Consider the following 15421-nt stretch of genomic DNA (forward strand, 5'->3'; position numbering starts at 1 on the left):
GGGAACGACTGTGACTCAAGTTGATAGCTTCGCCACAAAAGTCTAAAGAGCTTATATGAAAACAGATCACGGAAAATTTTACTGCTCATCAGCGGCTGTCAGGCAGGCCTCACCAGTGTCAATGGGAATAGTTAGGATGTGACATTGAAAACACACAGACTTTGGGGATCACTGAGGCCTCAAGGCTCAGGCCACTGACATCTTCACATTCTAAGACCAACTCAGTCTCACGTCAGCCTTCAAAGATCACCTGAGGAAGACGCAGGCATCGGAAGGAAGGTGGCAGGGAGGAAAGATCGCCTGAGGAAGACGCAGGCATCGGAAGGAAGGTGGCAGGGAGGAGAATGAGCCTCGTTATCTATGGAAAGGGGGAAATCAGACCTACTTTAGAGGGATTCAATGAGCAGCAAAGCAGGAAGCACCTGGCAAGTGCAAGTCTTTCAATGTGTTGGTTTTTTCCTAGTTATTTAAAGATAAGTAACATCTGAACCTAAAAACTCAACAAGGGCCATTTACTCAAGAATTTCGGATAACGTAAAAGATAAAGCAGTTTACACTGGAAGATGTAACCTCCTGTGGGGACTTCACCTGTCCTTCTTGAACTGCTGAAATAATACAGCTCCGACCCCCAACAGCTGTATAATCCCCCTCTTCTACCTGCTGTGGTAGAAACAATTCTCGTTCCAGGTGGCTACCAGGTATTACCTCCTTGTTACAAACTCACTGTTTATCTTTCTAGAGAGACATTCATTTTCTGAAATGGTCTGCAGAAACTGAACTCTGGGTCATGTTCACCACAGCACACCTAAAAACTTTTCTAGTATATGGCAAAATGAATGAAAATGTCATGTCATCCTGGTTTATTTTAAGCAAAAACTAAGTTCTCTTATTACTAAGAAATGTGATACTTAAACGAGAAAACACTGTATGGAATGTGCAGAGTTCAACTCACCCCAGAATCCTCGGCAGTTAGGAGACTTGAATTCAGTCAGGTGTGTTGCCACCCTGTGTTTTAGTGGAGGATTAAAGTAACTGAATAGTCTGCTTATAACATCTTTATATGTGCTACGGATGTGTTTACAACTAGATAAGGACACAATTTCAACCTGCAGATTAGAAAAGTGTTTTGGTGTCAAATCACGTTTTGTGTCCCTTAGGGAAATCGAGTTGGTCGAGGACTTTGCTAAGTACCGGAGCTGGCAATGGCAAATCCAATTCTGTTTTACTGTGTGATGTGACGGCTCCCTGCCTCCCCGCCCCCCGAGGAAGGAAATACTTTCTTAACCACTTTTTGTTTTCTTCCAATGGTGTTTAGAGTTTTGAGAGGAAAAAACTACAGGCCCTTGAAGAAAAGTCTGTGTTGCCTCATGTGGATCTTCCCCGAGGCTCCTGGCGCAGCGGCGGCGCTCCCTTCAGACCTGAGGCGACTCTAAAAAAGGCCAGCGAGCTCAAGGTTCACCTGTGAGGCGTTTATCGTTCAAAGATCAAAAGCACGGCTGTGTTTGACTTGAGTAGGTCATACAAAGAGCACCAGCACAGCGCACGGTATCCTGACTAAGGAATGGCTCGGCGTTCACCTGAAATGTTGTGTCTTAAGTAAGGGGGTTAATAAAGGTGGCATTTGGTCACAGAGGTACATAACTGGAAGGTACGGATTCAGTTTCTTTACCTTCTGCTACGTAACATAATTCTTTACATTTACCTAGTAAGTAGTTAAATAAAACAGATGAAGCACCTTTAAAAATTACATTTTCATGAAAGAATAATGCCAACTAGAATATTTATTCTTTCTTTCATATCGCGACGCTGAGTAATTTCACAGTCACTCCTCCTAGGGCCACCCCGATGCTAGGAGCCATCATGCAGGACGCTCTTGCTTTGGGGGTGCAGGCCGGCCATTCGCACACAGGAAGAGGGGACGCCACTGCTGATCTTGTCTTACAAACCCAACCCTACGGAGTGACAACTGGCATAACACCCTCTTACGCGTGGCCCCATTCATCCGCCCTGTAACCGATCACGTGAATTAAGGAGGTCCGGTGGAACACTGAGGAAAAGGGTAACACTTACAAGCCGAGCAGTGCTATTGCTGGTGTTAGCTGTGGTCTGAATACATTCTCATTTCTAGTTTGAACCACAGGCTTGTTTTTCTCTCGTGGAAAAATATTTTTTCTTCACACAAAAATGTTTCATATGAAGAACAGAATTTCCAGAGAGATGATACAACCATCTTGGAAGCAGAGCAGGAAAATACACCAACCAAAAGACAAACACTGAAAAGGATTGAATATTTTTCTTTTGCTGGAGCCATATGTAAGCTAATATTTATGTGCAGACGGCGTTTAGACCCTGGTGTCAGGAAGGATAAACTAAGCACCACTGCTGAGAGAGCTTTCCCACCAGAACATCCGCATGAGAACCAGCCCTGGAGCCTCTTCTGCCCCCACTCACAGCGGGCTGTCCACGCAGCACCACAAACTACCGGCCCAAAGGGCGCCACGTAGGCCATCACGAGCCAGGTAATTTCACTGTTACCGAGTCCACAGGGGCCCACGGCCGGCAGTCCTACCCAGGGAGCTGCTCAGAGCTCCGGCCCTGTGGTCGGAGGTCCCAGGCTCCAATCCTGGTGGGGTTCCTCCGTCCCTGCTGCACCACAGGGCCGGGGCCTGAGCTGTTCCACCATCGGTAAGAAGGTACTGAACACCCCACCTGAGAGGGCTGCTGGAAGATTTCATTAATCAGTAAAACAGTGACTGGACGTAGCAGAATTCAACAAGGGCCGGCAGGATCCGCCAGCAAAGTGGGGGGCATCACAGGCCTCCTCGTCGAGAGGGTGACCCTCTCGCAATCACAGATGGGGAGACCGGCATCACCCCCAAAGCACAGCAGGGCCGGGCTACAGGAAACTGCTGGCAGACCCGCTCTACGCACTGGCCACGGCAGTGGGCAGACTGAGCCTGGACGAACACGTCCTCCCAGAAAAGCTGACGGAATCGAGGTCCCCAGCGGGATTTTGTCACCTCCAATGCCTGGCACGTGAGCAGCTCTCGGCCACCGGGCTGGATGAATGAGCAGCTACAGCCCTGCCCGAGGGGACAGCAGGTGCAACAGATGTGCGCGAGGGACGTCACCTCAACCCATCACGAGCAGGACTGCTCCGCTGCCACTAGGAAGACGGCATCCCCCTAAGGCTGGGAGTCATCTCCTAAATGCACTTTCATCAGGTCGTCAGAGGGACCGGCTGCATGGAAATGCCGGCATCCTGAGAGCACCCAAGATCACCCACGTTTCCTTGCAGTATTTGTGAGAACATTCTAAGGAACATCACGACGGTCACTTCCATTCACAATTAAATTTTCCGTGGAAATACTTAAAAAGCACGTAGGAAAACAAGCATCGTGAGATGTCTAAGACTGAAATAGGTTCTCATTTTTTGAGTAAAAAACCCACCCTGATGCCTTGGAATTTCTAACGGATGTATTGCTAGGCTTTCGTAAGGGAGTAAGAAATGAGTATTAAAATCTGAAGGCAGACTTTCTGAGGATTCACAATAACTTAACAGTTTGCTATTAGAGTGTTAGTAACATTTTCAGAGTTAAAGCCTGAAATTTTTTCTCAATCTAAATAAATCACACTAACTTATGTGGGACACCATGAAACAGATGCTCAGAACAAAGTGCACAGCTGAAGCATCATGTCTTTAAAAGAAAAAACAGACAAAATTGGAAACATCTTTCATTACAGATGACACGAAACAAAACCCAAAGTGCTAATGTTAACACATAAACCTTAAAAAAAAAAAAAGCGCGTCTCACTGGGCTTACCTTGCACCATGAGCAGGGGCTCCTTGCCCCCGCCGTGCGCCAGCATCTCCCGGCGGTAGCGCTCCCCCGCCGCCCTGGGGAGAAGAGGACTGTCACTGGAGCCTGCACGTACCCACCCACACCCGCCTGAGTCCCCCAAGTGAAGCCACACTGATGTCAGATTCAGAAAAGCTGCCATGCATTATCTTCTGGCTTCTAAAAGTCTCATTCCGATTTTTAACCTACTCTATGAAGACAGACCAGTGGTGATATATTTACTGTAAGAGCAAGCCTGCTCTTTCTAGAAAGGGTTGTTTAGTTTATGTGGTACAGAACAAGTAGGAAATCGTACCCCATTCTCCGTCATCTATAGGATTATTCTAAAGTGAGATTTGAAATCATTTATGCTCTTCTCTCAAAAAAGAATTTGAAATGGCACCCAACAGAGAGAAAATAACACTGTGACCTAAGAGTAAAGTCAGAAAAGCTGTCAGGAGAGGGTTCATTACACCAGGAGGCCCTGGCTAAGGATAACAGAGAACACTTGCGGTCCGTGCTGCTCTTCACCAGCTGGATTCAATAAGGAACAGTGTCCCTGACACTCGAAGGGGGGCAGACAGAAATCCTCTAAATTAATGGCTACTCCCTTCTTAAATAGAAAATGCAATTCCTTTAATGCAAATAACTGAAGTTAAATAAAGTACGTTTTCGCTCCACTATTTCTGCAGGATCTTTCCGTGGGCAATTCTGCGAACATGGTCTCTAATCGGAAATGCTGCCAGCACTTCACTCTCAGCAACAGGATGACATCGAACGCTCGTCTTGGCTCCGCCCTGAAGGGAGCACTGAGGCCCCGAGGCCCCGCGGCCCTGAGGCAGGGGGCGTGGACAGGGCAGCTGAGAGGCCCCGCCTGGCCTCGGCTTTGCTGCTTCCAACCGGGAGATTTCTCAGAACTGGGATCAAAAAGGATCTTTTGGTAGAGGTTAAAAATTTTCTAGTCCACTGAGTATTTTTACTAGCTTACTTTCTTACATGCCCGTCAAAGTATAGCAACTGCATGTCTAGGCGAGAATGCATACATAAACAAGATATAAATACTGAGGAATACATGTATTTAAAAGCATGTGGTTTTCTAGTAAAGTGTGATTCCTTTAAACAAGATAGTATTTTGCCGATTTTATAGAAATCTTCAGTGAAGAATTATAATGCCCAGAATTGATTTATGGTACTCAATTTTGGCTTCAGAGCCTTTGAAAATAATAAAAATTTAAAAAGTAGACCAAATGTCTACAGTGTGCAGAGGGTGGAAGACACAATAGCCTGTGGGTACCAAGCTGTAAAACGTTTAAAAATTCTATTACATCAGACTCGAGTTCAAAAGATCCTGGAATTGAATGCGATGAATAACTGCCGAGAAAACCCGAGCCTTTGCCAACGACATGAAGAGCTGAGGGGTCGGGTGGGGGACGAGGGCCTGGGAATCAGCAGACCTGGTTCCCATCTGAGTCCAGCTGGTTCGCTGTGAAGCCCTGAACGAATCACCCCCTCTGAGCCTCGGTTTCCTCTTATGAAAACTCCTGCTCCGCCAAGGCTGCTGGGACTAACGTAATAACCTGCGTGGGAAACTTGAGGGCGCTCCCGGCATCTAAGGGGCCACGGGCCTCAACCTGCGCAGTGAGGCCTCCTGACCGTGCGACCTGTGTGGTGCAGACAGACCGCTCTGAACGACTGTGAGACCAGGTCTCAAATTAGTGCTTTGCTTTCCAAGGAAGGTCCTTCTAAGGACCCGTGGAACCAGAAGCCGGCTTCCCGGGCTCCTGCTGGGGAGGGGGCCCCGGCACGCAGCAGCCCCAGCGTCCTGCGGGGATGCAGCAGGCCATGAACCCCCCCGTCTTTTTACCTGTTAAATGGATCCCGGAGAAAGCACTCCCTCCAGACCATGGACGCCACTGCCCTGGACACCAGGTAGGAGTAGTATTTGGCACCGTAGCCCACGAGGTGGCTGAAGCGCAGCTGCCAGGCCTGCCGGACAGAAAGGACACAGGAGGCGGTGAGGCTGCATCCAGACGCCGTGTGGGCCCAGCGCGGGGAGGCACACAGGAAGCTGCAGACGTGCCCGTTACATGGCACCCTAGGGGGCTGGCCTCACAGGTGGTCACTTTCCACGTGGTGCACACTGTGGGGACTGCAGTGAGTCCCCTCAAAACCCTCAAGCCGAGCCCCAAGCCCCAGGGCCTCGGAGTGAGACCGTTTGTGGAGACGGGCCTCTAGAGAGGTGACGGAGGTAAACGAGGAGCCGGGGCGGCCCCAGGCCACCAGGGCTGGATATGTAGGTCCTCGTGCGACGGGGGAGACCACGCCAGGACGGGGCAGTAAGGCGGCCTCAGCAGAACCAACCCTGACACCGGACTGTTCTGTGCAGGTTCACTGCGCCTGGACTCGTGTCTGGCAGAAACAGGGAGGATGCCCAGACACGCAGCGTAGCGCCAGCAGCGGGGCAGCACGCGTGTCCCATGATTCCGGCCTGCTGGGAAGCCTGGCCACCGGGTCGGGAGAGGGCGCTCTGGCCTGGCTCCGGGTGCCGTTCTTTTTGAGGACAGTGACGTTGGTACTGTAAAAAAGGCCACGCGAGTTCCCAGGGAAGAATACCCTTCCACTGGAAAACTCCTTTCCCGCAAATACTGTTCTTTTTCTGGACCTACAAGCTGAAAACAAATAGGTTCTGGGTGGTTAGCAGGAAGAGAGTTATCCAAGTGCAAAGGCATAAGCTACCCACAGCACAGTCACGGCACCACTGCTACAAAAGCCAGAATTACAGAAGCCATCCTCAAATGACACCCTTGTAACTTAAAATTTTTACTTTACTGACACAAATCTGACGTGCAACAATACTGCTGTCTTTTCACGTGTGCTTTAGCTGACGGTGAAACTGTTAGGAAAAAAATTGGAAGCCTAAGTTTTTAAACTAAGGTAAATTATTATCTAATAAATCTTTTCACCCCCTGGAAAATAAAGTATAAAGTTTAATCATCACCACAAATGTTTACCTAGATAAACAATTTCCACCTAACTGATCAAGCCACAAACTACAAGCGAACAGACAGTTCCCTGCTGACGGCGGGGCGGCGGATCCGAGGACACCTCAGAGTCCCCCACGTGGCACACGGGCCCGGCGCTCTGAGTAGCGTCCAGCACCTCACGACGGGCGCTCGGCCTGGGCTGGGTGTAGGGCAGGCCGGCCAGCTCTCAAGCTAGAGCTGGAACAGGAGGAGGTCTGGCGGAGGGAACGGGAACCCTCGGGATCCACCCTCCCCTTCCAACCGGGAAGCGACTGGAAGCAAGGGGGGCTCGCGAGCTGTGTCCCTCCGTCTGTGTGGGACACCTCGCCCGGCCCTCTGTGAAGGCGAGACCCCAGGGGTGGGGCACCACAACCCAGGGCGGTGGTCCCCGACTCCACACGGCCACCACTGGTGCTGGACGGTACACTCGCAAGGCTGTCACAGTAACCAGACCCCCAGGCACAGGTGCCAGCACCCGGCAGAGCAGAGGTGCCGAAGTCCGGCAGCTCGCCCGGCAGGATCCACACCTGGATACCTGGATACAGAGAGTCCACGGCGTCTGCCTCCCACCAGCCTCCCTCCCGGACAGAGCTACTCAGGCAGGGCGCACACCTTGCTGTCTTGTTCTTAAATTACAGGTTTCCATACCTCAAGACCTGCCAAATAAACTATACCACCTGACACCTTCCATCAGCAGTCTGTAAGTTTATGGCATGCTAAGACCTACAATCCCATTGCTGTTTGACCACAAATAGCTGAACTCCTGATAATTCAGCCTGATGTTAAGTCCTTGTTACCACTTCACTCATTCACCTGGAAAAATAAAAGACAGCATCTCATTTTAAGCTCTGGAATTATGTTATCCTCTTCCTTTTATCTCCAAGTTTCCTTCTTCCGAAAGGGACCTTTGCCAGATGAACAGAAGTTTTCACCCATCCTCTGAAGCGCAAGGTGAGGATCTGGTCTTAAGAACAAAGGACTCGGAAGCCTTTGCACTTTCTCTTTTGTTCTGACTAGAGGTGGGAACCGTCCCATCCTCACACGAGCCCTCCATCTGTCTGTCCTGAGTTGGACAACGTCAGCGATCCGCACTTCAGTCAAAACCTTGGAGCGGGAGTGGCAGCGCGGCGGGGGCCCCGTGAGCACAGCCGCCAGCTGGAGCCCTGGGCGGGAGGCCCTCCAGGGATCCCTACCTGCTACAGCCCCCTTCTTACCCATGACATTCGTCTGTCCAAATCAGAGACGGGCCCAGGAATGGAAAGGAGCAAAGTAGCCAGTCACTTACACCTGGTTTCAGTTTCAGACCTAGGTGAGGGACTCGTGCAGAGCCAGCACCCAATAACTACATGTTAGAAGTTGAGTGACCGAGCTAATCGTTGCTATTATCCTCTCAAACAGCACATCATTTCTCCACTTCCAGTTACACATGGATAAGTGCATTTAACTAAAATTTTAAAACAATCTTATTACTAGAATATTAAACCACCACATGAGAACAGAAACGACATCACTGCTTTCTTGGTTTGGGTCACACAGAACTGAAATTTCCTTAAGAGCAAGGTCCACGAGGCTGTGCCTGTGTCCAGATTCAGCACGGGGCCTGGAGCACAGCAGGAACTCAGCAGCTGTGCTGGATGGGTGGACGGACAGGTGAACAGATGGATGGACGCTACAGGATTCTGTCACAGGGATGCTCCGTGTTCCCGACAGACTGGACTTTGGACTGAGATGAGGAGTAATGTCCAGACCACGAGCACGAGGACATCACAGTTGCTACAGACACATTCTGGATCTCAGGCTGTTATTATTATTTTTTAAAGAATTCTTTGACTACATTATATGACAGTTAAGACTTCTGAGGCTAGTTTTGGCACCAAATGTACGGCATCTGTGTGGTGTTTCCTCATGTGTGATTCAATCTCCGTCAAGCTTCACAGACTCTGAACAAGCCACGGGCCAGCAGTACCACACAGGCTTCGCGGTGCAGGACGACAGGACTAAAGGACAGCAGGCTTCGCGGTGCAGGACGGCAGGACTAAAGGACAGCAGGCTTCGCGGTGCAGGACGACAGTGCTGCCGGCCTGTGGATTACGTCCTGTGACACCCAACCCTGGCACCCAACCACACCTGCCTTCTCAGTTCGTGTTCTCTCTTCCTTAATGTTTTCCGTGAAGTAACACACACTAGTACTTCTCATTTAATAAAAAGTCCCCACTGACATTTTACCAAAACCCATGAAACAACAATGCCAAACAAACAGGCATTCTCAGTTTGGAATAAAACCGAGAATTTATTTTAGATGAAACACAGCCGTTGTGGTGGGCACACTCTCAGGCGGCCTCCGTGGATGCCGGTGTGAAATCTCACCATGAGTGTGGGCAGGACCAGAGCCTTGCTTCTGACCCCGGAACTGGCAAAGGAGGCGGGATGTCACAGCCACAGCGAGTTACTTACTTGAGATGTCTACCAGGCTGCAGACCCGCTGCAGAAACCCTCCTGTTGCCCGAGGTCAGCGGCCCTGGTGGGAAAGCCCACCAGCAGGGACCCTGTGGGATCTGGGGGTGGCCTCTGGGGCCCAGGGGTGTCCAACAGCTGACGGGCAGCAAGAAGCTGGGCACCTCCATCCTACAAGTGCACAGATAAGAATTCTGCCGAGTGACTTCCCTGGTGGCGCGGTGGTTAAGAATCCACCTGCCGATGCAGGGGACACGGGTTCGAGCCCTGGTCCGGAAGGATCCCACATGCCGCAGAGCAAGTAAGCCCGTGTGCCACAACTACTGAGCCTGCGCTCTAGAGCCCGCGTGCCACAACTACTGAAGCCCGTGTGCCTAGAGCCCGCGAGCCACAACTACTGAAGCCCGTGTGCCTAGAGCCCGGGAGCCACAACTACTGAAGCCCGTGTGCCGAGAGCCTGTGCAGTGCAGCAAACGGTAGCCCCGCCCGCCGCAACTAGAGGAAGCCCGCACGCAGCAACCAAGACCCAACGCAGCCAAAGATAAATAATTCAAATAAACAATTAAAAAAAATAAAGAATTCTGCCGAGAACCCAGGTGAAGCAGCCAAGCCCCCAGGTGAGCCATGGGCCCGGCCAGCACCCCGACTGCAGCCTTGTGGGGGCCCAAGCACGGGGCGCGGCCTCCTGACCCGCGGGGGCCGTGAGCTGTGTGCTGCTGTAGCCACTAGGCGCACGGCCATTTCTCCCACGGCGATAGAAACTAACACCGTTATCTATTCCAACACGAGAGCTGTGTCCAAAAATACTAACGATAAAAGTAAATGGAAAACATGGAAGGGCACCTGTATTTATTAAACGTATAACCCTGTGTCTTCATGGATATCTTTTGAGGAAGGTATTCCTACAAATGCTTCATAATTTTCAGTAAATATTTTAACAGCTTACATTTTACAACAGACTCAAAAGTGTAATTTGGTCAAGGCTGCCGGCAGAGACTGCCCAGTACCCCTCGTCCGTTCAGAAACAGAACTGCCCCTCTGCCGCTCAGCTGGAGCGAGGCCTGTGGCCACTGTTCTCCAGGCCTCCTCTGGGCTCAGGGTGGCTGTGCCCCTACTTCCTGCAACCCGATGTGAATGGAGATAACGTACTTCCCAGGTGCTTCAAAAGAAAGCTGCTCACACCCTTGACCTCCTTCCCCTTCCTGCTACCCCTTAAAGAAGTGAGAACCGGACCCACACCTGGGACTCAGAGAAGCCACATGTGGAGGAGCCGCCAGCCCACCGGCCCTACCTGCTCAGCTCTGCCTTGCTGGGCAGGAGGAAAGGAGCTTCATCCTACTTACATCACTGTATTTGGGGGTCTCTGTCACAGCAACTTAGCCTGTACTCCAACAGACGATCACACAGGATTCAGACCCGGCTTTCTTTTTTTTTTTTTTTTTAAGCGGTACGCGGGCCTCTCACTGCTGTGGCCTCTCCCGTTGCGGAACACAGGCTCCGGACGCGCAGGCTCCGTGGCACGTGGGATCTTCCCAGACCGGGACACGAACCCGCGTCCCCTGCATCGGCAGGCGGACTCTCAACCACTGCGCCACCAGGGAAGCCCCCCCGGCTGTCTTTCTAATTCAGAGCCCCTGCCTCACTGCTGCTCTGCAATGCACACCCCAAGTATCTAATATGGGACCTACTGCTCCCTACAAATGTGAAAGTTGCAACCGTCTTGATTTCAAATTCCTGACCCCCCCAGCAGATCCCCATGCCGTATTCCTGTGTTTATATTTGACGCCTACAACTTGTAAATTAATTTCCATCACGTCAGCTTCAACACATATCAGAACACACCACATAGCTATTTTTACAGCTAAAAAGGAAAGCCCCTATGCAAGTTGATACACAAGCGAGTATTATACTAAGGATAAGTTAAAATGCTGACACTGCTGGACCAGGGGGAGGACTCAGGGACATGCGGGTGGCTCAGTGCTGACATCGGCAAGAATGTGGCTGAAGCATAAAGATGCCAATCCTAAGTATAACAATAGTTACAATGTTAACACTGCTCTGCAACATATAAACATAGGCAGCAGCCACAGATCCCTCCTTCACGTTACCATCGAAGTCCGAATAATCTCCAGAGTGCCAATATGAGAACTTTATAAGATCTCAATGACAACTAGAAACCATTTTCTCTGCTAATGGTAGACTTACGGCTCATTTTAAGGAGACTAGACCCGGTCTTACGAGAAAAAATGACTTCTAACTACCTGACCAAATCTCTTTAGGCAATTAATAGTAACACAAAACATTAACTGTCAATTCTATTTATATATAAATATTGAAAAAAATAAAAGCTCTGCAGAACAAAACTTAACCCCCCCTGGAAATAGCTGTATGTGTCTATCAAAAGCAAATCCACGAGCAGAACAAAGATGTAACCAATCCACATGGAAATGCATTTATTAGATGGAACATGGGAAGGTAACGTTAATCTGATTAAATGAGATAATTAGGTGAAAAGCAATAAACAGAACTGGAAACTAGACATGCTGGGTTTTTTCCTCCTAATCAAAGCTCCTTAATATTGCTTTTCCCCTTGCCTGTAACATCTCAAGGAAAAAATGGCAGATTCTTTATTTTAAAGGAACCCGTGGTCAAGTAATAAGGACTTCCACAGAAAAAGAGAGCCTCTGGGGTCAGGAGGGCAGCCCAGGGTAGCAAGGCGAGCCTCCACAAGGACAAGACACAATCCGGAAGCTCTGGTGTTAGCACTAAAACAACCAAAACACACTCACAAAACGGCAACAGTAAGTCCGTACCTATCAATAATTACTCTAAATGTAAATGGATTGAATTCGCCAATCAAAAGACACAGATGGGCTGAATAAACTAAGAACAAGACCCAGCCATATGCTGCGTTTAGCTTTAGTCTTTTCAAGGAACTAGAAAAAGAAGAATAAATTAAGCCCAAAGTCAGCAGAAGGAAGGAAGTAATAATCAGAGCAGAAATAAATGAAATAGAGACTAAAAAGACGACAGAAAAGATCAGTGAAACTAAGAGCTGGTTTTTTGAAAAGTTAAACAAAATAGACAAACTTTTAGTTAAATTCACTAAGAAAAAAATGCAAAGGAGTCAAATAAAATTAGAAATGAAAGAGGAGACACTACAACAGATGCCACAGAAGTACAAAGGATCATAGGTGACTACCATGAACAATTAGACACCAACAAAAAGGACAACCTAGAAAAATGATCATCCATAAAACTCCAAGAGGAAAACAGGAAAGTCCTCCTTGAATTAGCCTTGGCAGTGACTTTTTCAATCTGACACCAAAGCAAAGGCAACCATCAACAAAATGAAAAGGCAACCTGCGGAATGGGAGAAAGTATCTGCAAATCATGTAACAACTGATATATGACGTCATTATATAATGTCTAAAGTACGTAAAGAATCCATACACCCCAACAGAAAGCAAACGACCTGCTTAAGACAGGGCCAGAGGGTCTGAAGACGTTCTCTTCCAAGGGAGACAAATGGCCAGCAAATACACGAGAAGATTCTCAACATCACTAATGATTACGGAAATGCAAATCAAAACCACAATGAGATGTCACCTGACACCTGTCAGAATGGCTCAATAATACACACATAAAAAAAACAAGAGAACCAAGAAGAGGGACTCTGCTACTGTCTTCATGACTGCACAGTTCAACAAAGGCAGCAGGGCCTCCACGGGTGTGTCCTTCGTAGACTATGGGACTTTCTGCTCGTGCATAAAGAGGAACTCCTCGGCAGGGAGACGAGCCAAGAGCAGGGGTGCAGCCCTGGCCACCGCACCCTGGGGGCAGGGCCGGTATCGAACTGGTGGGAGCAGAGGCTCCTGAAGCTCCGCCTTCCCCCCTCCCAGGGACCCTCAGAGATGAGTAGCTATTGTCTCCAACCTACAGGCCGGAAGCCCCCTCTCCTGTGAGATCAAGCTGAGGTACAAAGAGGGGAGGACACCTGCAACCATCTGATGTCAACTAGGGCTCAGCGCCTTCCCGCAGCAAACAGGTCCGGGACCCGGGAGCTTCCCTTGGAGCCCCGCCTTCCCCGCCTCACTCTGCATGCCAGCAGTCAGGAACTTGTGCGGCTCCCTCCCTACTTCCCTCCGTTTCCATTCCAATGACACTGCAGCTCGAGGCCTCCTCCAGCAGTGATGCCAGTGGGGGACACACGGGGTCTCCCCCCAGCCCGCCGCACCCTCACGGCGGCGGGAGGGCTGTGCCGCCCGCTCCCTCCTCTCTTGCTGGTTGGGGCCCTGGCGCAGTGTGTCCCCGGTGTCAGACCAGAGTCCTGGGCTCAGGGCCGCCGCCCCCAGCACGGTACCCCTCTCCCCTCTATTCTCTGGTCAGCACCCGGATCATCCTTGTGGATGGGCTGGGGAAGGTGGATCTACAGACGGGGGGATGAAAACACACTTGCTTCATATTTTCAAAATACTCTCCCAGTTCCAAAGGAGTTTTATCGTGCCCTCAGAGTCTCCAGAGAGAAAACTGGAGGGGCCGTTCCTCCTTCCCTGACCTCCATACCGGCAGCGGCGGCTGGCACCTTACCCACCGGGGGTGGGGAGCTTTGGTGCGATGGCTCCGAAGTCATCCATCTCTCCATGCCCGGGGGAGCCTTCACAGACGCCGCCCTCACGGCCACACTGCAGCCGGGGAGGCGGACACTAACAAGGGCCACCGGCCTGGCACTCATCACTGTGAGACTCCCGGACCCTCACCTTGACCACGCCCGCCTGGCAGGGCTGCCGTGCGGATTACACGAGGGCAAGTAGGGAAGAGGCCCGCACTGTGCCGGCCTGGGGGGGCCTCCACTCCTCAGCCACAGACCTGACCCTCTGCAGTCGGGGACAACACTGTGACCAGCAGGCTGCTCTCAAGAGACAGTCACAGAAAGCAGGTAGAAAGGCAGGACAGTTAGAACCAAACTGCTGTAATCTGGACACAACTGACATCTGTCAGCCCCAGTTCTCTTTCTGTAATTAGTTTCAGTAATCCCTGAAATTATTAAGATGTCAACAAATAGGTAAAAAAAAATAGTGTACTGACTATACACACACACGCACAATTTCTGAAGTGACAAAAGGTATGTATCCAGCTACCTTGGTTGGAATAACTGCTACTTTGCAAACTCATTTCCTAACTCGCAAGGTGAAAGATCCCTCTGCATCATATTAAAAGTACATCTGGGGCTTCCCTGGTGGCGCAGTGGTTAAGAGTCCCCCTGCCGATGCAGGGGACACAGGTTCGTGCCCCGGTCCGGGAAGATCCCACATGCCGCGGAGCAGCTGGGCCCGTGAGCCATGGCCGCTGAGCCTGCGCGTCTGGAGCCTGTGCTCCGCAACGGGAGAGGCCACAACAGTGAGAGGCCCGCGTACCGCAAGAAAAAAAAAAATCTGCTATTAACTTTCATTTGTGTTGCCTACGATGTGTTATCATACAAAAGACAGACGTGTGCAGTGAAGAAATATGTCTCACTAAGGGTGATGCCCCTGGCGAGATGACTGAACTATAGAGAGGTAAGAACACGCTCCCCTTGGAGCACGCCGTCCCTGCCCCGCCTGTGAGGCAGGCCCTGGGCCCCTGCCAGCAGTTCCTTGAGCGGGAGCACAGAAGTGCAGCCTGGGGCTCACCATGCTGTGTCATCTGCAGGTCGTGTCACTACCTGCATTTTGTACAGAGTAACTGACAGAAATAAAGTTCGTGACTGATCCACTGAAATTACCAGGGCTGCCTGCTTTCAATCAACATGTCATCAGTCCTCCCCGATTATTTCGTCTGAAGAATGTCCAAAATTCCTGATGTAACAGCTTTTAGCAATTTCTTACCAAAAAAAAAACCCCAAAATAACCCTGCTGTATTTATGGTTGAAACATATGGAAAACCTGGGTAATGCCCAACAGTGCATACTACCGCAACTCAAAACAAGTGCTGGATAAAAAGAATCAACACCTAAGTATTATTACAACCTTCATATAAAAATACTATCAACTAGCATTACTTCACAGTGCTATAGTAACAGGTGCTACGGGTAGGCTTTCTTCGTCTCGTATCTCCTGAGTTTGA

General features: G+C 50.1%; 1 protein-coding gene across 1 annotated transcript in view; it reads right to left on the minus strand.

Moving 5' to 3' along the window:
* The window catches only part of MIPEP (mitochondrial intermediate peptidase), a 133506-nt gene that overhangs the window by 18050 nt on the left and 100035 nt on the right, over positions 1 to 15421 (minus strand). Inside the window, exons 17-18 of the mRNA XM_065896321.1 lie at positions 5704 to 5825; positions 3825 to 3898 (exon numbers count right to left, since the gene is read on the minus strand). Of these exons, the coding sequence (XP_065752393.1) occupies positions 3825 to 3898; positions 5704 to 5825 (196 nt within the window). The remainder of the gene's footprint in view (positions 1 to 3824; positions 3899 to 5703; positions 5826 to 15421) is intronic.

Source organism: Phocoena phocoena, chromosome 18 (assembly GCF_963924675.1).
Source record: "Phocoena phocoena chromosome 18, mPhoPho1.1, whole genome shotgun sequence".
Lineage (NCBI taxonomy): Eukaryota > Metazoa > Chordata > Mammalia > Artiodactyla > Phocoenidae > Phocoena > Phocoena phocoena.